The 26,530-nt window shown below is 35.3% G+C and overlaps 1 protein-coding gene across 2 annotated transcripts in view; it reads left to right on the top strand.

Moving 5' to 3' along the window:
• The window catches only part of TMBIM4 (transmembrane BAX inhibitor motif containing 4), a 29,564-nt gene that overhangs the window by 775 nt on the left and 2,259 nt on the right, over positions 1-26,530 (top strand). Inside the window, exons 2-6 of one of the 2 annotated variants that reach the window (XM_077111334.1) lie at position 403; positions 5,814-5,883; positions 7,041-7,146; positions 10,503-10,536; positions 11,558-11,675. In XM_077111334.1, the coding sequence (XP_076967449.1) occupies position 403; positions 5,814-5,883; positions 7,041-7,146; positions 10,503-10,536; positions 11,558-11,675 (329 nt within the window). Of the gene's footprint in view, positions 1-402; positions 404-5,774; positions 5,884-7,040; positions 7,147-10,502; positions 10,537-11,557; positions 11,676-26,530 lie in introns of both variants that reach the window. The other variant, XM_077111333.1, reaches the window with a different exon arrangement.

Here is a 26,530-nt window from a genome sequence, read left to right as displayed (position 1 = left end):
CTTTATGGGACATTGTACATTTCTGTTTACCAGTCTTCACTGCTATACTATAAACTGAGGACAGAGACCCTAACTTGCTCACTATTTTCTCTCTTTAGGGCCTAAAACTCAGCATATGTTTAAATATCGTTGAGGCGGTTATTGGAAACAGAAGTTTCCTAAGTCAATCAAAAAGCCCATATTCGTTTTAATATGTAGTAACTAGTGGTCAAAAATTAATTTGACTTTAAAATGCCCGGCGTTATGTAGATGGAAATAATTGTCCGTTCTTTCTTGGTTCCAAAACACTCAGTCTAAAAGGCCACAATACATAATTAGATATATAGTATATTTGTGGCATTAAATTTTTATTGAGAGGGGAAAGCTGTTAGGAAAAAAGAAATGTCATAAAGGCTCCTTAAGGGTATATTGGGAAAAGCTACCCTTGAGTGAGTGATTTAAAAAAGAGCAAAGAAGAAGTTGTAATTCCTTTTATGACTTGGACTTGGAAATAACACACATTGTCACTTTTTACCTTGTTCCTTTTGTTAGAAGTGAGTCACTTGAAGTGACTATTAAAGAATTGTGAACATATTTTAATGCACCATTCCACGTAAAGAAGGATAAGGTATTCCAGTCAGAGGAAATAGCCAGGGCAAAGGCCCAGAAAACAAGAAGAGTTGGGTATGTCCAGGGAATGGGAAGGTAACCCCTAAACTATTAGAGAGAAAGATGGAGAGTGGTGTGAGATGAGGTTGGAAAAATTCTATAGGCCTTTTTGGCCCCAGAAGAGCTTTTGAATTTTATTCTGAGTGTGAGAGAAACCATTAAAAGGATTTAATTAGGAAGCTACATGATCCACTTTAAAAAAGATCACTCTCACAGCTGTATAGAGCTGGATTAGGTAGGACAAGAGTGAAAGCATGGAGACCAGTTAGAAGACTGCTCCAGTAGTCCAAGTGAGACTTCATGCGGACTTTGACCAGGGAGATAGAAGAGGAAACCAAAAGAGGAAGATGTGTTCTACTTCTGGAAGTAGAAGCTAACGTTGTTGCTTTTAAATTGGAAAAGGAGATAGGAACCAAAGATGACTCCTATGTTTTTAGTCTAGAGGATGATGGTGCTGGTTACTAGGAGAAAGAGAGATTTGGGTGGAAGTTAAGTGTTACTAGCCATGTTAAGTTTAAGATGTCAAGTAGAAGGGGAGAAATCAGTATTCAAAATAAAAGTTTGGAAGATACTGCTATTTAGTTTGTATTCTTTTCATACCAAATCTTTTTTTTTTTTCTTGTGAGTTGCATATACATGTCCTTTGCCACTTTTTTATATTAGTTATTCAAAGTGCGTGTCAAAATAGGTACCTGAGATTTTATGTAAGGTCCCATTTTTAAAGAGTATAAAAAACTTGTGCTTGGGAATATCTGCATAAGAATAATTTTTATGGTGAATTTATAGGCTTAGCATGTATTTCCTTAAAATATTTTTCTGCTAAAAAAGTAATAAATATTTATTGGTGATATATAGAAAACATATGTTGGCAAAGAACTGAGCTTCAAAATCATCCTTGATGAATCTACCCAGAGAAAATCACTATTAATGGTCTTTGTTTTCTGGTCTTTTATTGCATAAGCACTTTTTCTCATATACACACATAGGCAAACTGATTTTTCTGTATATTGCTTTGAACTGTAGAACAGTTTCTATAAAATGGTAATAATTAACATTAACTTAAAAATATACATCATATAGAGTGGGTTTGTGTTATGAGGTACATAAAGGACAATCAAAAGTAAAGAATATGATGTTTTTTTTTTTTTGTAATTCTTTGGGAGAATAATGATTTGTCCTTTGGCTTAATAATTAAATTTGCAGAAAGTCCAAATAACATCACCCATAGCAGACATATATTTGTATTTCCGCTCTTATGAAAAAGGTAGAAATGAACCCCCAAAGCATGCTGACATCAGATCCTTTATAAGAAAGTAAATTGTAGACTTTTTATGGAGATTAGCACTAATTATCCTAATTTTGTTCAAGATATATGTCTACATCTAGGCAAAAGTACATTTATTACTTTATTTTTTAATTTTTAATTTTTTCTTTTTTTCAACTTTTTTTAAATTGTGAAATATAACATATATGCAAAAAAAAAAAACAGTAGTGTTTCTATACACTAGCAATGAACAAGCTGAGGGGGAAATCAAGAAACGAATTCCATTTACAATTGCAACTAAAAGAATAAAATACTTAGGAATAAATTTAACTAAAGAGACAAAAGACCTATACAAAGAAAACTACAAAAAACTGTTAAAAGAAATCACAGAATACCTAAATAGATGGAAGGGCATACCGTGTTCATGGATTGGAAGACTAAATATAGTTAAGATGTCAATTCTACCTAAATTAATTTACAGATTCAATGCAATACCAATCAAAATCCCAACAACTTATTTTTTGGAAATAGAAAAACCAATAAGCAAATTTATCTGGAAGGGCAGGGTGCCCCGAATTGCTTAAAGTATCTTGAGGAAAAAAAACGAAGCTGGAGGTCTCATGCTGCCGGACTATAAGGCATATTATGAAGCTACAGTGGTCAAAACAACATGGTATTGGCATAAAGATAGATATATCAACCAATGGAATCGAATAGAGTGCTCAGATATAGACCCTCTCATCTATGGACATTTGATCTTTGATAAGGCAGTCAAACCAACTCACCTGGGACAGAACAGTCTCTTCAATAAATGGTGCCTAGAGAACTGGATATCCATATGCAAAAGAATGAAAGAGGACCCGTATCTCACACCCTATACAAAAGTTAACTCAAAATGAATCAAAGATCATTAGGTCTAAGACCATAAAACAGTTAGAGGAAAACATAGGGAGATATCTTATGAATCTTACAATTGGAGGTGGTTTTATGGTCCTTAAACCTAAAGCAAGAGCACTGAAGAAAGAAAGAAATAAATGGGAGCTCCTCAAAATTAAACACTTTTGTACATCAAAGAACTTCATCAAGAAAGTAGAAAGACAGCCTACACAATGGGAGACAATATTTGGAAACAACATATCAGATAAAGGTCTAGTATCCACAATTTATAAAGAGATTGTTCAACTCAACAACAAAAAGACAGCCAACCCAATTACAAAATGGGAAAAAGACTTGAACAGACACCTCTCAGAAGAGGAAATACAAATGGCCAAAAGGCACATGAAGAGATGCTTCATGTCCCTGGCCATTAGAGAAATGCAAATCAAAACCACAATGAGATATCATCTCACACCCACCAGAATGGCCATTATCAACAAAACAAAAAATGACCAGTGCTGGAGAGGATGTGGAGAAAGAGGCACACTTATCCACTGTTGGTGGGAATGTCAAATGGTGCAACCACTGTGGAAGGCAGTTTGGCAGTTCCTCAAAAAGCTGAATATAGAATTGCCATACGACCCAGCAATACCATTGCTAGGTATCTACTCAAAGGACTTAAGGGCAAAGACACAAACGGACATTTGCACACCAATGTTTATACCAGCATTATTTAGACAATTGCAAAGAGATGGAAACAGCCAAAATGTCTATCAACAGACGAGTGGCTAAACAAACTGTGGTATATACATACGATGGAATATTATGCAGCTTTAAGACAGAATAAACTTATGAAGCATGTAATAACATGGATGGACCTAGAGAACATTATGCTGAGTAAGACTACCCAAAAACTAAAGGACAAATACTGTATGGTCCCACTGATGTGAACCGACATTAGAGAATAAACTTGGAATATGTCATTGGTAACAGAGACCATCAGGTGTTAGAAATAGGGTAAGATAATGGGTAATTGGACCTGAAGGGATACAGACTGTGCAACAGGACTGGATACAAAAACTCAAAAATGGACAGCACAATACTACCTAATTGTAATGTAATTATGTTAAAACACTGAATGAAGCTGCATCTGAGCTATAGTTTTTTTTCTTTTCTTTTTTTTATATATTTTTTGTATTTTTTATTTTTATTTTTTTCTCTATATTATCATTTTATTTCTTTTTCTGTTGTCTTGCTATTTCTTTTTCTAAATTGATGCAAATGTACTAAGAAATGATGATCATACATCTATGTGATGATATTAAGAATTACTGATTGCATATGTAGAATGTAATGATTTCTAAATGTTGTGTTAGTTAATTTTTTTTTAATTAATTAAAAAAAAAACCAATAACTTTCCAAATACATTTTAACAAGTAGTTATAGAGTAGATTTTAAAGTTTGGTATGGGTTACAGTTCTACGATTTTTTGTTTTTTTCTTTTAGCTGCTCCAAGCACTGGAAACCAAAAGAAATTTCAATATAATGATTCAGCAGTCATACTCATTTGTTAAATCCTATCTTCTCTTTTACACTCCTTCTCTTTTTTCTATTTTTTGGGAAAAATAACATTGTTCTAGTTTGCTAGCTGCCAGAATGCAATATACCACAAATGGAATGGCTTTTAAAAGGGGGGATTAATAAGTTGCTAGTTTACAGTTCTAAGGCTGAGAAAATGTCCCAATTAAAACAAGTCTATAAATATGTCCAAATTAAGACATCCAGGAAAATATACGTACATTCAAGAAAGCCAGTAAAGTTCAGGGTTTCTCTCTCCACTGGAAAGGCATGTGGCCAACATAGCGACATGTACTAGCTTCCTCTCCAGGCCTCTTGCTTCATGAAGCTCCCCCCGGGAACATATTCTTTCATCTCCAAAGATCGCTGGCTGGTAGACTCTGTGGTTCTCCCGTCATTCTGTCGTGGTTCTGTGGCTCTCTCCTTGTTCTCAAAAAGAACTCTCTCCAAAATGTCTCCTCTTGGGCGGGCCATGGTGGCTCAGCAGGCAAGAATGGTTGCCTGCCATGCCAGAGGACCCAGGTTCGATTCCCCGTGCCTGCCCATGTTAAAAAAAAAAAAAAAGTCTCCTCTTTTATAGGATTCCAGTAAACTAATCAAGGCCCACATAGAATGGGTGGAGACACATCTCCATCTAATCAAGTTTAATAACCGCAACCCATTGAGACACATCTCCATGGAGATAACCTAATCGAGTTTCCAACCTGTAGTACTGAATAGAGATTAGAAGAAACCCTTGCTCCCACAAGATTGATTAGGATTAAAACATGGCTTTTCCAGGGAATTCCACATAATTCCTTTCAAACCGGCACAAATATATATATATATACAAACAAGCAATAAATTTCAAAGTATATCACAACAATTAGTTGTAGAACAGATTTCAGAGTTTGGTATGGGTTACAATTCCACAATTTTAGGTTTTTACTTCTAGCTGCTCTAAGGTACTGGAGACAAAAAGAAATAATATAATGATTCAGCATTTGTACTCATTTGTTAAACCCTACCTTCTCTGTATAACCCTACCATCACCTTTGATCTTTCTCTCAGTCTTTCTGGGTATTTGGGCTATGCCCGTTCTAACTTTTTCATGTTGGAGGGGCTGTTGATAATATGAGATAGGGGGATGGAACTAGTTGATGTTATTTTTACTTTTATGAAAACATTTATGGTCTGTCCCATTAATTTAATGTTTGCTTTGTTTTTTTTAAATTCATGCTTTTTAGAGGTTTAGACATGACAATTTTTGAAACACTTTGGAAAACTTTTTTTCTAGTTTTAATTACAGACTATTATTTGGATTAAGATGTAAGAATGTATGTAAAAATTTAATTTTTAAAGAAGAAATTTGATCTTACTGTTCTCTGATGTGTTTAAGAATATAGTCATGTAATTTTTTTTCTTTAAGCCTTTCTAAGAAAAGTCTACAGCATCCTTTCTCTGCAAGTTCTCTTAACTACAGTGACATCTACAGTTTTTTTATACCTGGAGTCTATTCGGACATTTGTACATGAAAGGTAAGGTGATGAGATGATTCTAAATGATTTTCTGACTACATATGATTAAGAGGGCATATTTTAAACAAAGTTCATTATTTTCTTTTCTAATAAGATAGATTGTAAGAAGAGTTCTTTAACTCTTGTAAGATTTGCTTTCAAGTTTTTGATAAGGAAAATGTCCTGCAACATGATTTTTTTTTCAATTTTTTAAGCTTAGATTTTTCTTAGGGTTAAATCCTCATCTCCTGGGATAGTATTCAGAATTTTTACTGCTTGCAAGTTATCTTTTTTAAGTCTTAATTGTTTGGTTTTATTAGACCTTATATCTTATTGTCTCATTCATCTTTATATCCCCAAAGGCTAAAAAAGTGCTTGGATAACAAAGGTACTTCGTAAATGTGTATTTAATTTTGGTCCCTGGCAAATATGATTTCATTGAAAAGCTTTTAGAAGAGCTCTGTTTTACTCATCCCTAATTTGTTTTAAGAACTGAGCTCCAAACTAATCATTTCCGTGATTAAAGGCAACGTAGGTTTTTTAGATTAAAGGAAAGGAGAAAATAAAGAATGACTATATTAGAAGTAGAGATTGTCTATCTCTGTCACAGAAAAGGGGAGTCTTAAGCTATTAGTTTGCTGTTTGGGGTAAAGTTTATAAATTTAAATGACAGCTATTTGGTAAGCACCCTAAAAAAAAGTAGTAAGGTATAAATTTTGTTAATTATTTAATACTTTTTCTTTATTGTATTTTAGTTACCATACAATCTTAATTATAAGGAGTATTGTGAATTGCAAAAAAAAAGAAAAAACTTATAGGAGTTCATTAAGTAAAAAAGGAAAAGTTTCTCCTCTGTACTCTTTTCTTTGTCCTGCTCTTCACTTTTTTTTTTTTTTTTTAACATGGGCAGGCACTGGGAATCGAACCCAGGTCCTCTGGCATGGCGGTTGAGAACTCTGCCTACTGAGCCATTGTGGCCTGCCCCTGTTCTTTACTTCTAATCCCACCCCTCAAAGTTCTCAGTTGTAAGGATAACTTCTTTTGACATCTTATTGTGGATCTTTCCATATGTTTTCCTTGTATAAACTCACGAATAGACAGATATATTTTGTTAATTTGGATAATATTATTTATGCCTAATTTAAGATTGAAAATGCTTTCACTATTATGTCTTTCAGTCCTGCCTTAATTTTGGTGTTTGCCCTTGGATCTTTGGGTTTGATTTTAGCATTGACTTTAAACAGACATAAGCATCCCCTTAACCTATACCTGCTTTTTGGATTTGTGAGTACTTTTACAATGTCTGTTCTTTTAGCATTTGTTCCTGAATTTTAAATATATTTATTTAATTGAATGCATGTAAATATCTAATAATAGCAGAACAAAATTAAAGAGTTTTTTTATGACAATATTTTAGGAAATTACTTGTAATTTTGTGTTCTTTTACTACTTTTAATGATTTGTTAGTTTCCAAGCTTTTTCTATCAATAGTAGGATGTAGTGAAAAAAATCCTGAGTTGGAATCAGATTTCCTGGCCTTGGTACTATCTGGGTATGTAACATTTGGCAAGACATTTCTGTACCTTCCTATACCTAAGTTTTCCCATATATGAAATGAAAATGTTAAAGTATATAATCCTTATAATCCTTATTACTTGTAATAGTCTGTGCTTTGTGGGGGTGGGGAACTACGTTGTAGCTTTAATTTTGTAGAACTAAATTTTATGATAAACTCCTCTGTTATTTTAATCTTATTACTCTGTTCTCTTCTTTTTGTTCAAAAAAAGTCCTTTCTAACTTGCTTAAAGATTATGATTGGGATCAATAAGTCATGCTTGCTGAGTTATTTGTTAAAAATAAAACTCAAACTACCACCTATAAAAACTCACTCTTAGCTTATGACCAGAATGAGTTGGTAAGTTTCAAGTTAAACTTTTTTTTAAAATATGTTTCCTCTTCTCATATCTAGCATGTCTTTGACTTCTGACCTAAAAATTTACTTCAAAACATTCCAGACCAATATTAAGAATATTTGTTGTCAGATAAGAGTGAAGTGTATGTGAGTTCTGATAACAAGTTCTTGTTAATATATGAGAAAAAAAGCTCATGTTTTTGGAAGTTTCATTTCTAGAAAAGGTTAAATCTTAAGCTCTTTTGTTGCAAGGTGTCAATCCTAATTCGAGTGACCTCAATAATGGAATTTAAAGGCTGTGAGAGCTTGGTAGTCCCCCAACCCAAAGGAACCAGGCCTCAAGAATAGGAATGAAATAAAGTTTCTAAAAATGAACTACTGTAGGAAATTTAATGGCAAGAGTTTCTGGCCTCTTTCTCTCCCTTCCTCCTTAACTTCTTTTCTCTACCCCACAGCTGTCCTTTATATGTAGTTTCCCCCCTTTCTTTAGTTTTTATATGCTCCACTGTGGCTTCCATTTGCTTTATTAAGCTTTAGCTTTAGCTACCACTGCCATTTCTTCATTCTCTTAGTTTATATCCTGATTGAGAAAGAAATTGATTGGCACAGATCACATTATAGGTTGTTAGTCAATAGTCAGTCTATAACGTTGGCAGCCCTTGGATTGGATGCCAACTCCTGACCCAGTCAACTGTGGTTCAGGAAAGAAAAAGAGAGAAGGTACAGAAAGAAGCAGGGTCATACCAAGTTCCTTTTCAAGATTGTGATACATACAACCTCCTTTCAGAAACACTATGATTGAAAGAGGGCATGGACTAACTTTTACTTAACAAGGAGAGGACCTGCTAGAAAAGCAGCCAAATGGTTGTGGGCAAGATGGTTGTTTATTGCTGTAACTATTTGGATCATGCCCATGTATTTAAATGGTTTAATAAATAAGGTAGCATGTAAAGTACATTTCTTATTATTACTCAGAGACTTTGATACTAGTTTTTATTTTTAATCCTGAGCCACCAAAATAAAAAAAGGAGTTGGGGCATACCCTGTCTTAGGAGGCATCCATATACATATATTATAAAAGGGGCATTGTTTTTGGGTGGTATCAAATATGTTTTCCTGATCTTCTATCTTTACTTCTGTTTGTTCTGTCCTATTTCTTTCACATATTTGAGTATGGGGTCTGATTTTTTTGCCTAAAAGCATGTCACAGATGTCAAGAAGGTAGTGTAATCATGTTGCCCAGAAAAAAAAAGATTCTATTATCTTTTGCTACCACTTCCCTACCAATACTACCAACATTAGGACAAAATGTGGCAGCAGCTTCATTGCCTCCACATCTATATTCAGTATCTAATACCATTTTTGCTCTGGTCCCTATAATTTCTTGATTTCAGGTAGGTATGAGGTGCAGGTAGTGCTTCCCACCAGAGTATGATGTTATAGCCTCTCTTGTTAAACTTTTGACTTTGCCTTTTGTGGTATGGTCTATCAGAAGGTTGATAAAATCTGCTTAGAATAAGCATACAAAACAAAATATGAAAGTAAGTAATTTAGGGCGGTGCAATGGTGTCTTAATGGCAAGAATTTTTGCCTGCTGAGCTGGAGACCCAGGATTGATTCCCAGAGCCTGCCCATGCCAAAAAAAAAAAAAAGAAAAAGAAAAAGTAATTTATGCATTTCCAAAAAAAAGCAAAACAAACAAAAACCCCAAACAAACAGAAATTGAACAAATGGTGCTACAAAAACAGGATACTCACATGAAAAAATAATGAAATGTGACCCTGCCATACAGCATATAAAAGCAAAAAAAAACTAATTTAGGGGAAAGAGAAGCTAGAGGAATTCAAACTCAGTATCACGAAATCATTTATTTTAGCATATGGGCTCAGCTACTGGTGACAGAAATCCAAAATAACAATGGCATAAGCCAGATAGTTTATTTCTCTTTCTTGTAAAAGTTGGAATGACTGTTCTGTTCAGTGAAGTTCTTAAGGGCCCAGGCTCCTGCCGTTGTTCAGATGTTCCTAGAGTGTTGCATGGTATAAGATAGCCCCCACCATATCTAAATTCAATCCAGTCACAAGCACACAAAAAAAGTAGGGGTGGGAGGAGAAAGGGAAGAGCAAGACTTTTTACATTTAGAGCACAATCTAGAATTTGTACACTTCTTTACTCACATTCCATTAGTTAGAATATAGTCAGCTGGCAGGAACTAGCTGTTAGGGAGGCTGAAAAATATAACGTGTAATTTGAGTAGCCAGATGACCATCTAAAAACTCTGTTACAAGGGAAGAAGGAGAGAATGAATACTGGGGGACAATTTCAAGATTCTCCCACACCAAGTAGTGCCTAACTATTTTATTCCTCCTATATTTGCTTACGTGAAGTATGAGTGTGCACAATAGATTGCAATTTCATTTTTATTTGCATTACAAAGATTGAGGAGAATAAAATTTTCTCTGTTTATCCCTAATATTGTTGCAGATATAAAAAAAAAATCTGGTTAAAGAGTAATAGATCACAATTACAATGTAAATGTTCTCACTCAGTACTTTGAGGCCTCATTTTCATTATAATGGGCATGGTATCTTTCCACATCATAAGGCCACTCTGAGGCTAAAATGAGATCATGTATATAGAACAACATTAAACTAGAAATTAGAAAATGTAAATGAGATGGTATACATTTTTGGATGCATTTATGTAATTTCAGTTTCTGTTTTCTTAGACCCTGTCAGAAGCTCTGACTGTGGCTATTGTTGGTAAGACATAATTGTGCTTCTATATATTAGAGTAACTTTTTAATATGGATAAATATTTTGGGTAAATAGGTGTTTGGGCTAAAGCTTAGGATCATGGAATGTCATTTCAAAAATATGGCATAGGATGAAGAATTCCTAAAATGTAAGTAAAAGACAAATGTATATACTTTACACAGTTCAGTTTAGCTTAGAGGAAACAAAAGAATAAGGAAAACAGAATAGAGAATAATATTTCCTTTGCATTAACCAATTTATAAAATTTAGACAACAATAGCTTATCATTTACTTAATTTACAGGGATCTTAGGGGAAATGATGATATTGTTTTGTATCAGGTACTTTGAGCTCATGAGCTTAGTATGAGGAATTGCCTGCATTGAACTGTGTTTTAATGTCATAGCCCCAAATTCTTGATAGCACTATGCAATACCTCAAGTAAAAAATTCATGGTATTAACAATAAAAATTCTGTTTGTCACAATGAAATGATTAACCTTGGCTACCAAAAAGGTCAGTTAACTTTTAATCATAGCAAATTGTTAATCCTTATGGTTAATATATTTATCTCTTCCTTTTTTCCGATTATTGTTCTTTTGCCTTTCTATTCCAATTTTACCAAATCTATATTTTTGGTAATCTACCTCTCCCTATTTTAAGAGATAGCTAAACCTTAATGGATAACCACCACAGGCAGTAATAAGCTGTAGCTGGGTCAGGGATGGGTGAGGAACATTCCTCCATGGCCTTGACACTTCTGACTAGCTAGCTGCACATTATCTCACTAGTCATTTCATTAACTTCACAATAATGAACCCCCATTATTTTGTATGATTGAATTTTTTGGAGCTTCTTTATTGCATTAGGGGTGTAGTTTTATTGTACCAGTAATCTAAATTTCATAAATGGTTTTATGGTGAGTAGTACAGAAGGAGAAAATAATGAATTTCTCTTAAATGCCAGAAAGAGCTGCTTTATATTGAGTATTTTTATGTGGATTTCTTAATCAATGTTTTAATTTTACAGTTAGTTTCTACGATGTATATGTTATTCTGCAAGCTTTTATACTGACTACTGCAGTATTTCTTGGTTTGACTGCATATACTCTACAATCTAAGAGAGATTTCAGCAAATTCGGAGCAGGGTAAGTTATATATTCTTGTTTAGTGATAACTGGACTTCTCTAGCATTTTTGAGAGAGGTGCTATACTGTTAGCTTTGCATTCCGCTTTTAATGGAAGGTAAAGGGAGATCATCTCTTTGAGTGCTGGAATCAAATGGAAAGTAATTTTGAGTTATTTGCTTCTACTCTATATTATTTACTTCTACTCTACAGTGAAAAGGAAGTGAATGACCAAAAAAATCAGCTTTCCAGGCTTGAATGTATTATGAACAATGTGGAATTTACCTAAAATATTTAGGCTTTTATCTCAGCATAAATGTTATCAGGACCGTTCATATCTGCATGACATCATGGGGATGTCTGCATGAACTTTAAATTTATTCAACCCATCTAGATTGATCTCCATACTTCTTCAAAACAATCTATGGATCTATCCTTATATTAGGATAATGGTGCTGTTGCCCTCACCTGGTAGGAATGCACAGGCTCTTTTTCTAGTCTCACAGTGGCTTCCTGTTGGCAAATAGTCATTCAACCATTTTGTCTTTTTCCTGTTACAACACTAAATATTCACAAAATACTACTCTTGCAAAACTTTTTTTTCCTCCCTTATTTTCTTGTAATCCCACTTACCATAAATCTCTATTGGGATATAATATAGTTGGTCAGCAACACTGACAATTGTGCAAGCTGCTTAAATAGTTTTATCAGAATGGAGTTTAAGAGAGAGGCAACATTTTCTTTTCTTCCTTTCTTTTTTTTTTCTTTTCCTTTGGGGGGATGATTCATGTTTTTGTGTGGTGTATATGATGAGAGCTGTGCTCTCTCCTTTCTCTTTCCAACCCATCAAATCACTAGCAGTTCTCCTCCCTTCCATCCATTCCAGCATACTCTCTAAAACTCCCTCATATGTCAGCCTCTTCATAATATATTCATTCTTCTTCCTTACAGTTCTCTAGCTGCTCATTCTCCTACACCTTATGTAGCTTAGGATCGTGGGTTGAGGTTGAGAACTGCTTCAGTTCCTCAGAGCTGCTTTCTTTATTCCTTTAGCATGGTGGAAATTTATTGCTTTAAGACTTACATTATCTAGCTATACACTTCCTGTTCTTCCTTTGCATTCTCACTGATGCCCTTTTGCATCAGCCTCCCTTATTCTTTAAAGGCTTCAGTAACAAATCACATTAGACCCATCCAGCACCTTAGCTTCCCAATATTTCTGGACCTCTTCTCCTTCCACAGCTTTCATCTCCCTGCCATCACTAAGGCTTCATTGCTGAAATCTTAAGTGCAAATGTCCCTTCTTCTTTCTTCAACCTTCTGTCCTTCCAGATTTCATGTGGTTTATCCTAACATTAAGGTTGTAGGCTTTGAACAAAAGCAAATGCAGTACCATGATTACTTCTTGGGGTTCACACTTTGACCTAGATTTTGGCCTCATAATTTTCTTGTATTTTGTCAGTTATTTGGTGCATTCCAGAAGATATTATCTGTTTGCTTTTTTTTTTGCATGCGCAGGCACCAGAACCCAGGTCTCCTGCACGGCAAGCGAAAATTGTGCCACTGAGCCACCTTTGCATGGCCCTTGCTTTTCTTTTTTTAGGTGCATGGTCCGGGAATTGAACCTGGGTCTCCTGCATGGAAGGCGAGCATTCTACCACTGAACCACCCATGCAACCCCCTACTTCATTTTTAATCTGTCATGTTTAGTAGTTTTTTGGGGAAGAGATGATAATTTGTCTGAATAAACTTGTTCACTGTGATTCTGGAAGCAGAACTCCTCCATATTTTCTCTTGCCTGTATTGCTACAACCATTCTCTCCTATCTTCACAAAGCAACTTTGTTAAATGTAAATGTGATCATCTGCTTTTGAGATACAGCCCAATTCTCCATTAAATTGCATTTGCTGCCATGTATTGATTCTCTAGCAAAATCCTAATCATATTTTGATCAATATGCCATAATTTCAGATACTTTAAAGTGGCATTTTACTATATTTCAAGAAAAAAAGTGGCATTTTACTATATTTCAAGGAAAACTTGATGGTACTGCTATTGTAAATCCTCAAAACTAAGCGGTTGAAGAGGCTCAGGAGTCAAAATATGGAATACATAAGATGAGCAAAAAGGTTTTCTTCAAAAAGGATTAAATATTCTTCATTCTGACCTTTTTCTGGGATATAATAGGGACTCAAGAAATATTTGTTAAATGAATGAATGTATAGTATTAGCATCATATGTTGACTTACAGCTGTGATGTATTTGGCCTCATCATTGCTATCCTGTAGTAATTTTGCCACAAAAGAAATCAAATCTCAGAATGGCATGTGCTAATTATAGCAATTTGTCATTGGTGTGCTAGAGCCAGCTTGTAGTAGCTTGTAAGATAGTTTCCAGGAACTTGCAAATGGATTGTTAAGTTGTTGGAAGCTTAAAATAGGCCATGGTGGAAGTATTTTCACCACAGAAATTAGCAAGTGCTATAAATTGGAACCATTTTTCCCCCTCTGGAGAACCGTATTCCGTGCTTCTTGTTGAGAAAGAGACGCGTAGGATTTATTTTTACCAGCTTTATAGATGGGGCAGTAAAAATAACAAAGTTATCACTATTACTGTGGCATTTTACACCTTAAATATATTCTTGGAGAGTTTGCTCTCTTGGTATTTAAATATTTAAATGAGATCTAAACCAAAGTAAAATATCAGTGAAATAATAATTTAGAAAGACTATTTGAGGACGTGGCTTTCAACTTTTTACTTGGTGATTGGCTGTGTTTATAGAGAATATTGGCATTATAAATTGAAAACTCTATGGTTCAAGTTCTTATCAGAGACTTGATTTTACCAAATAGAGTCTATGAACTCAAATAGCCCTTTTATTATATGTATAGCTGGATCACTGGAGGACTGTGTTTCTTAATTAGGGAATCTAAGCTTGCCAGATTTCACCTTGGATATTGCAGTGGAGAAATAAATTTATTATTCATAGTGTCTGAATGGGCTCAAATATTAAGATGTTTCTATGTCCAGTTGTAGTACATAATATAGAAATTAATGCCAGAGACCTTGGGCAGCCCTATCATAATCTCTTACTCTGGAGCCTGCAAGAACTATCTTACCTCCTTTTGTGAGATAATTTTTCATGGGTCTCTTGGTTTCTGCGTAGCTTGTGGATGATTCACTGACTGCCTTTTGTTCCAGACTATCTTTGAAGTATATTTGTAGAGTGAACAGCCTTAGAAGATAGAAGAATAGACTTCATGCCCCTATTTGGAACAAAGATTAAGCATGCTTACTCTCTTTTATAAAATATTTGGTTCCCTAAACTTAGGATTCCTCTCTTTTTACACAACCCGTTGTTTGTACAGGTGTCATCTGGCTCTCTTTGCATCACTCTGTAGGAACTGGGGCTCTGGGACTGGCATAAAAATGCCTATACTTGGCTACTGCTATTACTGTAATAACCTATCCTTCGTTTCTGACCTTGGAGTCTCAAGCCTACCACTAGCATCCATGAAACTGTACCTGGTTAACTTCTTAGCTTACAAGTAGGGTAAAATCTGACTTTTTACCATTCTTAATATCTTCTTCCCCACACGCTTAGTATAGAAGCTTTGGAGTTTCCCTACTGCTTAAATACAAAAAAGCAAGTCCTAAGTTCCATTTCAGTCCTAAAGGCTCTATTTTATATGATAGTGTGATACTTCATTGTAATTTAGCTATGCCAGAAATACCCTGAGAAATTTTGTGTCCATTTCCAGTAAGAGAATTAAGGGCTGAGATCCATGACAATCCTCTATTCAGCTGATAGGATTATATTTATGTATTTATTTGATTTCTAATTTAATTCTGATATTGTTAGAGAACATATTTTATATGATTTCAGTCCTTTTGCATTTATTGAGATTTGTTTTATGGCCTAAATGTGGTGCATCTTGTTAAATATTCTGTGTGCAGTAGGAAAAAATGTGTAGTTTGCTTTTGTTGGATGGTCAGTTAAATCAAGTTGATTAATAGTGTTCACGTTTTCTATATACTTATACTTTTCTGTCTACTTGTCCTATCAGTTAATAAGAAAGGTTGTAGAAATCTTCAACTACAATTATGGGCTTGTCTCTGTTCTTTCAGTTTGTAAGTTTTGCTTCATATTATTTGAGGCTCTGTTATTAGATGCTAACTATTTAGGATTGTTAGGTCCTCTTGATGAATTCATCCCCTTATCACTAGGAAATGACCTTCTTTATCCAAAGAATATTTCTTGCCATAAAATCTACTTATCTGATATTAAAATAGCTGTTCTAGTTTTTTAATTAATTTTTTAAAAATATAACAAATGCAAATATTTTTTATTAATTTTTTAAAAATATATAACAAACATTCTTAAAATATGATCATTTCATTCTACATGTATAATCAGTAATTCACAGTATCATCACATATTGCATTTTCATCATCATGATCGTTTCTTAGAAAATTTGCATCAATTCAGAAAAAGAAATAAAAAGACAACAGAAAAAAATTCATGCATACCATATCCCTTACCTCTCCCTTTCATTGATCACTAGCATTTCAATCTAAATTTATTTTAACATTTGTTCCCCCTATTCTTTATTTTTATTCCATATGTTTTACTCATCTGTCGATAAGGTAAATAAAAGAAGCATCAGAAATGATGATCATGCATCTATGTGATGATGTTAAGAATTACTGATTACATATGTAGAATGGAATGATTTCTGAAAAAAAAAAAAAATGTAAATACTGGAATTTATTTTCCCGTGCTGCAAATGTGCTTTTTCAAAGTAATTCACGGTCTTTTACATCCATGTTTAATTTTCATTGTGAAACAATAAAACAGATAAATGCTTCAGACTAAAAAAAATAATAATAATAAAAAAAAAGGAGCATCAGACACAAGGTTTTCACAATCACACAGTCACATTGTGAAAGCTATGTCATTATACAATCATCTTCAAGAAACATGGCTACTGGAACATAGCTCTATATTTTCAGGCAGTTCCCTCCAGCCTCTCCGTTACATCTTGACTAACAAAGTGATATCTATTTAATGTGTAAGAATAACCTCCAGGATAACCTCTCGACTCTGTTTGGAATCTCTCAGCCATTGACACTCTGTCTCATTTCACTCTTCCTTCTTTTGGTCGAGAAGGTTTTCTCAATTCCTTGATACTGGGTCCCAGCTCATTCTAGGATTTCTGTCCCATGTTGCCAGAAAGGTCCACACCCCTGGAAATCATGTTCCACGTAGATAGGGGGAGAGCAGTGAGTTTGCTTGTTGTGTTGGCTGGAGAGAGAGGCCACATCTGAGCAACAAAAGAGGTTCTCTTGAGGGTGACTCTTAGGCCTAATTTTAAGTGGGCTTGACCTATCCTTTGTGGGGTTAAGTTTCATATGAACAAACCCCAAGATTGGGGGCTCAACCCATTGCTTTGGCTGTCCCCACTGCTTGTGAGAATACCAGGAATTCTCTACTTGGGGAAGTTGAATTTTCCCCCTCTGTCACCATTCCCCCAAGGGGACTTTGCAAATACTTTTTTATTCACTGTTCAAATCACTCTGGGATTTGTTGGGGCATCACTCTGGACAAACCTACAAAATCTCATGCCCTACTCAAGGTTCCACGTACTTATGGGGTTCAATTAAACTGTCCACATAAGTTATATTAGGAAATGCACTAGTCAAAATATAAATTTTGTACCAAATAAACATTTTTTGCTTTAGTCTCATACATAAGTTAAAATTTTAAAATATTAATTACCATCTATTTTCATCACCCTGTGGTATTGACATTCTTTGTTCTTCCTCATGCAAAACCATTTTTAAATTTGCACATTTAGTCACTATCATTACACACTCTAGGCATTCCTAGATTATATCATCTCAGTCTTTATAGTCTTTCTTTCTGATTTCACTTGTGCCCCCAGCCCTCCTGCCTGTATCATTCTCACATTCAGCTTGATTCAGTGTTCTAAACATAATTGTATATCAGTTAGGTAGTATTGTGCTATCCATTTCTGAATTTTTATAATCAGTGTTGCACAATCTGTATCCCTTCAACTCCAATTACCCAAAATCTTACCCTATTTCTGTCTCCTGGTGGTCTCTGTAACCAACTGAAATTCTCCAAGTTCATTCACTAATGTCAGTTCATATCAGTGAGACCATGCAGTATTTGTCCTTTTGTTTCTAGCTAATCTCACTCAGCATAATGTCTTTAAGGTCCATCCATGTTGCTACATACTTCATAACTTTATTCTGTCTTACAGCTGCATAATATTCCATCGTATATATATACCACAGCTTGTTTAGCCACTCGTCTGTTGATGGACATTTTGGTTGTTTCCATCTCTTGGCAATTGTAAATAATGCTGCTATAAACATTGGTGTGCAAATGTTCATTTGTGTCCTTGCCCTCATGTCCTCTGAGTAGATACCTGGCAATGGTATTGCAGGGTCATATGGCAGTGCTATACTTAGCTTCCTGAGGAACTGCCAAACTGCCTTCCAGAGCAGTTGTACCATTTGACATTCCCACCAACAGTGGATAAGTGTGCCTCTTTCTCCACATCCTCTCCAGCACTTGTCATTTTCTGTTTTATTGATAATGGCCATTCTGGTGGGTGTGAGATGAAATGTCATTGTGGTTTTGATTTGCATTTCTCTAATAGTCAGGGAAGCTGAGCATCTTTTCATGTGCCTTTTGGCCATTTGTTTTTCCTCCTCTGAGAAGTGTCTGTTCAAGTCTTTTGACCATTTTGTAATTGGATTTTCTGTCTTTTTGTTGTTGAGTTGAACAATCTCTTTATATATTCTGGATACTAGACCTTTATCTGATATATCGTTTCCAAACATTGTCTCCCTTTATGTAGGCTGTCTTTTTACTTTCTTGACGAAGTTCTTTGATGCACAAAAATGTTTAATTTTAAAGAGTTCCCATTTCTTTCTTTCTTTCTTCAATGCTCATGCTTTGGGTGTAAGGTCTAGGGAACTGGTTCCTATTATAAGATTTATAAGATATTTCCCTACATTTTCTTCTAACAGTTTTATGGTCTGAGATCTAATGTTTAGGTCTTTGATCTGTTCTGAGTTAATTTTTGTATAGGATTTGGGATATGGATCCTCTTTCATTCTATTGCATATGGATATCCAGTTCTCTAGGCACCATTTATTGAAGAGAGTGTTCTGTCTTAGATGAGTTGGTTTGACTGCCTTATCAAAGATCAATTGTCCATAGTTGAGAGGGTCTATATCTGGGCACTCTATTCGATTCTATTGGTCAGTGTATCAATCTTTATGCCAGTACTATGCTATTTGACCAGTGTAGTTTAGTAATACGCCTTAAAGTCAGGTAGCGTGAGACCTCCAACTTCATTTTTCTTTCTCAGGATACTTTTAGCTATTCTGGGGCACCCTGTCCTTCCAGATAAATTTGGTTATTGGTTTTTGTATTTCTGAAAGGTAAGTTTTTGGGATTTTAATTGGTATTGCATTGAATCTATAAATTAATTTAGGTAGAATTGACATCTTAACTATATTTAGTCTTCCAATCCATGAACACGGTATGCCCTTCCATCTATTTAGGTCTTCCGTGATTTCTTTTAAGAATTTCTTGTAGTTTTCTTTGTATAGGCCTTTTGACTCTTTAGTTATATTTATTCCTAAATATTTTATTCTTTTGGTTGCAATTGTAAATAGAATTTTTTTCTTGATTTCCCCCACAGATTGTTCATTACTAGTGTATAGAAACACTACAGAATTTTGAGTATTGATCTTGTAACCTGCCACTTTCCTGTACTCATTTATTAGCTCTAGTAGTTTTGCTGTGGATTTTCAGGGTTTTCAACATACAGTATCATATCATCTGCAAACTGAGAGTTTTATTTCTTCCTTTCCAATTTTGATGCCTTGTATTTCTTTTTCTTGTCTAATTGCTCTGGCTAGAACTTCCAACACAATGTTGAATAACAATGGTGATAGTGGACATCCTTGTCTTGTTCCTGATCTTAGGGGGAAAGTTTTCAGTTTTTCTTCATTGAGGATGATGTTAGCTGTCCGTTTTCATATATTCTCTTTATCATGTTGAGGAAGTTCCCTTCTGGTCCTATCCTTTGAAGTGTTTTCAACAAGAAAGGATGTTGAATTTTGTCAGATGCCTTTTCTGCATCAATCAAGATGATCATGTGGTTTTTCTGCTTTGATTTGTTGATATGGTGTATTACATTAATTGATTTTCTTATGTTGAACCATCCTTGCGTACCTGGGATGAATCCTACTTGGTCATGGTGTATAATTCTTTTAATATGCTGTTTGATTCAATTTGCTAGAATTTTGTTGAGGATTTTTGTATCTATATGCATTAGAGAGATTGGTCTTTAGGGTTTTTTTTTTGTTTTTTTTTTGTAATGTCTTTTTCTGGCTTTGTTATGAGGGTGATATTGGCTTCTTAGCATAAGTTAGGTAGCTTTCCCTCCTCTTCAGTTTTTTTTGAAGAGTTTGAGCAGGACTGGTACTAATTCTTTCTGGAATGTTTGGTAGGATTCACATGTGAAGCCATCTGGTCCAGGACTTTTCTTCTGGGGGAGCTTCTAATGACTGATTCAATTTCTTTACTTGTGATTGGTTTGTTGAGGTTGTCTGTTTCTTCTTGAGTCAATGTTGGTTGTTCATGCCTTTCTAGAAAGTTGTCCATTTCATCTACATTGTCGTGTTTATTAGCATAAAGTTGTTCATAGTATTCTCTCATTACTTCCTTTATTTCTGTGGGGTCAGTGGTTATGTCTCCTCTTCCATTTCTGATTTTATTTATTTGCATCCTTTCTCTTCTTCTTTTTGTCAACCTCACTAAGGGTCCATCAATCTTATTGATTTTCTCATAGAACCAGCTTGGTTTTGTTAATTTGCTCAATTGTTTTCATCTTCTTAATTTCATTTATTTCTGCTCTAATCTTCATTATTTCTTTCCTTTTGCTTGTTTTGGGGTTAGTTTGCTGTTCTTTCTCTAGTTCTTCTAAGTAGACAGTTCCTCGATTTTTTCCCTCTTTTTTGATATAGGCATTTAGGGCAATAAATTTCCCTCTTAGCACTGTCTTTGCTGCATCCCATAAATTTTGATATGTTGTATTTTCATTTTCGTTTGCCTTGAGATATTTACTGATTTCTCTTGTAATTTCTTCCTTGATCCACTGGTTGTTTAGGAGTGTGTTGTTGAGCCTCCATATATTTGTGAATTTTCTGGCACTCTGCCTATTATTGATTTCCAACTTCATTCCTTTATGATCTGAGAAAGTGTTTTGTATGATTTCAAACTTTTTAAATTTATTGAGACTTGGTTTGTGACCCAGCATATGGTCTATCCTTGAGAATGATCCATGAGCATTTGAGAAAATGATTTATTCTGCTGTTGTGAGGTGTAATGTTCTATAAATGTCTGTTAAGTCTAACTCATTTATTATATTATTCAGATTCTCTGTTTCTTTATTGATCCTTTCTCTAGATGTTCTGTCCATTGATGAGAGTGGGGAATTGATGTCTCCAAATATTATGGTAGATGTGTCTATTTTATTTTCAGTGTTTGCAGTGTTTGCCTCATGTATTTTGGAGCATTCTGGCTCGGTGCATAAATAATTATGATTGTTATGTCTTATTGTTGAATTGTTCCTTTTATTAATACATAGTGTCCTTCTTTGTCTCATTTAACTGTTTTACATTTGAAGTCTAATTTGTTGAATATTAGTATAGCTACTCCTGCTCTTTAATGATTGCTATTTGCATGAAATATCTTTTCCCAACCTTTTACTTTCAACCTATGTTTATCCTTGGGTCTAAGATGTATTTACTGTAGACAGCATATAGATGGGTCCTGTTTTTTAATCCATTCTGCCAGTCTTTGTCTTTTGACTGTGGAGTTTAATCCACTAACATTTAGTGTTATTACTATATGTGTAACACTTTCTTCTACCATTTTGCCTTTTGGATTTTATATGTCGTATCTAGTTTTTCTTCTTTTTACCTTTATTGATAGTCTTCATTTCTACACTCTTCTCCACACATCTCTCTCCTGTCTTTTCATATCTGTCTCTAGTGCTCCTTTTAGTATTTCTTGCAGAGCCAGTCTCTTGGTCACAAATTCTCTCAGAGATTTTTTGCCTGAAAATGTTTTAATTTCTCCCTCATTTTTGAAGGACAATTTTGCTGGCTATAGAATTCTTGGTTGGCAGTGTTTCTCTTTTAGTAATTTAAATGTATCATTCCACTGTCTTTTTGCCTCCATCATTTCTGCTGAGAAATCTACACATAGTTTTATTGGGCTTCCCTTGTATGTGATGGATTGCCTTTCTCTTGCTGCTTGACATCTGACATTCTGATTAGTAAGTGTCTTGGAGTACATCTGTTTGCATCTATTCTGTTTTGGGTATGCTGCACTTCTGGGATCTGTAATTTTAAGTCTTTCATAATAGTTGTGAAATTTTCAGTAATAATTTCCTCCATTAGTTTTTCTCCTCCTTTTCCCTTCTCTTCTCCTTCTGGGACACCCACAACATGTATATTCATGTGCTTCAGTGAATGTTGTCATTCATTTCCCTGGATCCCTGCTCATATTTTTCCATTCTTTTCCATATATTTTCTTCTGCTTGTTGGACTTCAGATGTTTCATCCTCCAGTTCACTAAACCTATCTTCTGCCTCTTGAAATCTGACATTGTAGGTTTCCATTGTTTTTTATCATCTCTTCTACTATGCTTTTCATTCCCATAAGTTCTGCGATTTGTTTTTTCAGACTTTCGATTTCCCCTTTTTGTTCATTCCTTGCCTTCTTTATATCCTCCCTCAGTTCATTGATTTGGTTTTTGATGATGTTTTCCATGTGTGTTCGAACATTCTGAATTAATTGTTTCAGCTCCTGTATCTCATTTGAATTGTTGGTTTTTTCCTTTGACTGGGCCATATCTTCTATTTTCCTAATGTGATTCGTTATTTTTTGCTGGTGTCTAGACATTTAATTACCTTAATTAGTTTATTCTGGAGATTGTTTTCATTTCTTTTACTAGGATTTTCTTGCTGGATGACTTTGTTGTCTGTCTGTTCTTTGACATTCAGTTCAGCTTATTCTGGACCACTAGCTTAGGTTTTGTTTAACGAGCAGAATTTTTCAGTTCTTGTTTTCTTGTTTCTTGCCCTGCCTGTATGGTGCCTTTCCCTACCACCACCACCACATAGGAGAGTCTACTTAGACATTATAGACCCCAGCCAGTTTTTCCCAGACCAAACTGGCCTCCTATCAGGAGGAAAGAGTCACCTGCAACAGTTTTCCCTGAGGGTGAGACTCAGCAGGTTGAAAGACTTTCCTATGAACCCTCTGAAGTCTGCATTTTCCTATCCTGCCCAGTATGTGGCGCTTTTCTGCCTGCAGGTCCCACCAGCTTAAGGTGATGTGGTACCTTTAACTTCAGCAGATTCTGTGGTGGAGACAGAGGAGAGGTTGTAGGCTGGCTTTAATTGCTTCAATTTTTCAGACTCTGGGTCTGAATTCCTTGAAGGAGGGAATCCCCCTGAGCTGGGCCCCACCCCTCTCCTGGGGAAGGCACAGGCTCCAGACAAGCTCTCAAACAAGTTAGTTTCTGCTTGTGCCTGGGGCAGTTGCAGCCTGAGAAGCCCTGCTGCTGGATCCAAGGGCAGTCAAGCCATAGAAACACAGTCACAAAAAGGAAAGAGAAAAGTCCTTCTCAGAGCAGGACCCATGTTCCTCGGATTTGACAATCAGGAACATAAGTTGGTATGTTGCTTTGTGTACCTTCAGATCCTATGTGCCCCCTCTTTTCCTTCAGGCCCGAACCCTTTCAAGTTTATATGCTATGCAATCCAAAAAAAACCTGTTTCTTTTTTTCTTTTCTCTTTTTCAGTCAGCCCTGCCCCCTCAGCACTGGGGCAAAAATCAGCAACCTCCTCTTTGACTTGAGGTTCAGCTGAGTTGGGGGTGTATTTTTAGTAGTCAGAAGTTGTTAATTAATTCCACAATTGGAGCTTAGTTACACTCAGCCCCGGCTGCTGGTAAAGTCCCTTTCCTTCCTCCTCTGGGAAGCAGCCTGTGGGGGAGGGGGCTAGTGCCTCAGCTTGGGGAACTCACAGTTCTGGGGGTGCTCACAGCCAGTCCAGCTGGTCCAGACTGGGGTACGCTGTGTGTCCAGTCACTCACGTGGCCCCAGCAGTTGTTCTGTAGTGTTTCTGGCTATTTAGTAGCTGCTCTGGAGGATGAACTAAATCCCAACCTCGCTAAGGCGCCATCTTGGCACTCTCTGTCTAGCTTTCTTTTTAATAGTGTTCTTTTTTTTCCTTTTGGCATGGGCCAGCTCCGGGAATTGAACCTGGGTCTCTGGCGTGGCAGGTGAAAATTCTGCCACTGAGCCACTGTTGAACTGCCCTCTAGCTTTCTTTTTATTATGTTGGCATGAAATATCTTTTGCCATGCTCTTATTTTTTAACTAATTTGCATCTGTATTGAAAACAGGTTTCTTGTAAGCAGCATATAGTTGGATATTGCCTTTTTATCCAATCTGACCATCTCTCTCTTTTACTTGGTATGCTTAGACCACTTATATTGATATAATAATTTATATGGTTGGGTTTAAACCTCCCATCTTGCTATTTGTTTTCTGTTTGTCCCATCTGTTCTTTGTTTCTGTTTTCTTCTTTTCTTTCCTTCATTTGGATTAATGGAGTATTTTATTCCATTTATCTCCTCAGTGACTTACTAGCTTTAGCTCTTTAAATGGAAGTTTTTCTAGGTTTCTCAGTATACACTTTTAAATGATCATAGTCTACCTTCAAATAGTATTAAACTTTTTACAGGTATTATACTTTTATCTCTTCGCCAGTGCCTTTGTTCTGTTGTAGCCATTCATTCTAGTTATACATTTGTTTATTTTTTGCTTTAAACATTAGAGTATCTTTTTAAAATACTTAAAAAAGAGGAAAAAATTCTTTTTTGTTCACCATTTCTGCTGTTCTTCATTTCTTTGTATAAATACAAATTTCCATCAGCATAATTTTCCTTCTACCTGAAGGACTTCCTTTAAACATTTCTTGTAGTGCTGATCTGTTGGTGATGAACTCTCTCAGCTTTTATATGTCTGAAAAAAATATTTTATCTTCATTTCTAAAAGCTTTCTCACTGGGCAGAGATTTCCAGGTTGACATTTTAATTTATTTATTTTCTTTCAGTACTTTAAAGATGTCACTCTTCTGTCTTCTGGCTTGTGTGGCTTGTGACAAGAAGTCCACTGTTTCTCTTACCATGTTTTTCTCTAAGTTTGTAATGTGTCTTTTCTCCCCTGGCTACTTTTAATGTTTTCTCTTTTGCTTTTGCTTTGTTTTGGCCTTTCTATATCTTCTCTAAGAATCTCTCTTTATTGCTTTACATTAGATTTAATTCCATTCCTTCCTCTCTCTTTATTATACAGTTCAAGTCACCTTTCCAGCCATTACTAACTCTGACTTTCTTTGACCCTCTCTGGTTAATATTTTTCTCATCACTGGTCTTCTGTAATTTGATTGTAATGTTTGTAGGTGTGATTTTCTTCATTTTTTTTTCCGCTTCTTGAATCTATGAATTCAATGTTTTCACCAAATTTTGAAAACTTTCAGCTATTATTTCTTCAAATATTGTTCTGTTCTCCATTCTCTTGCCTCTCCTCTGGGACTCTAGTTATGTCTGTTAGGTTACTTGATATTGACCCACACTTCACTGATGCTCTGTTGAAATTTTTTCATTCTTTTTCTTTCTGCAATTCATTTTCGTTAGTGTCTATTGCTGTTTTCAAATTCAATAATCTTTTCTTTTTCAGTGCCTAATCTTGTTTTAATCCCAACCAGTATATTTTTCATTTCAGAAATTACATTTTTCATCTCTAGAAGTCCAATTTGTGTATATATATGTATCTTCCATTTCTCTTCTTATGATCACATTTTACTCTATCTTCTTGAACATATGGAATATATTTTTAGTGTCATATTCTGATAATTTTATTATTGTGCCATTTCTGGATTTGTTCCTGTTAATTAATTTTACTCTTTATTATGGGTCATATTTCCTTAGTTCTTTTTATGCCTGTGTTATTTCTGATTGGATTCCAGCATTATAAATTTTACATTGCTGAGTGCTGGATTTTTTTTTTTGTATTCCTTTAAATATTTTTGGCTTTGTTCTAGGATGCACTTAATGTTCCTTGGAAACAGTCTGATTCTTTAAAGTCTTGCTTGAAAGCTCTGTTAGGCACTCCAGAACAACTTATAGTTAGGGCTAATTTGGCCCCACTACTAAGACAATAATAACCTTCAGGAGGACTGTTCCATGCCTCATGTATTAGGAAGTCTTTCCATTCTGGCTAGTGTGGGAATAGGAACTATTCCTAGCCCTGTGTGAGCTCTGAGGATTGTTCTGTCTACTCCTTTTTGTGGTTGTTTCTCCAGCCTTGATAATTTCCCTACATACATGTATTGATCAGTACTCAGCTAAAAACTCAAGGGAAACGTCTGCATGTCACCATGGCATTTTCTTTCCATATAGCTCCCTTCTCTCTGGTACTCTGTCCTGTAAATTCTAGTCATCTTGACCTCCTGACCTTTGAATTCTTCTCTCCTCAACTCAGGGAGATCACTAGATTCTATTTGGGTTCTCCTACCCTACAACTGTGGCCTGAAACTATCTCCAGTCAGTAGGTTGAGGAAACACCTCCTTGTTTCCCTTGTCTTAGGAATCACTAACCTTTGCTGCTTGCTGTCCAATGGATGAAAACTGTTATTTCATATGTTTTGTCTAGTTTTTAGTTGAGGAGGGAGGGTAAATTCATCCCCTATTAC

Source organism: Tamandua tetradactyla, chromosome 7 (assembly GCF_023851605.1).
Source record: "Tamandua tetradactyla isolate mTamTet1 chromosome 7, mTamTet1.pri, whole genome shotgun sequence".
Lineage (NCBI taxonomy): Eukaryota > Metazoa > Chordata > Mammalia > Pilosa > Myrmecophagidae > Tamandua > Tamandua tetradactyla.
This window is presented reverse-complemented; position numbering and strand designations above follow the sequence as displayed.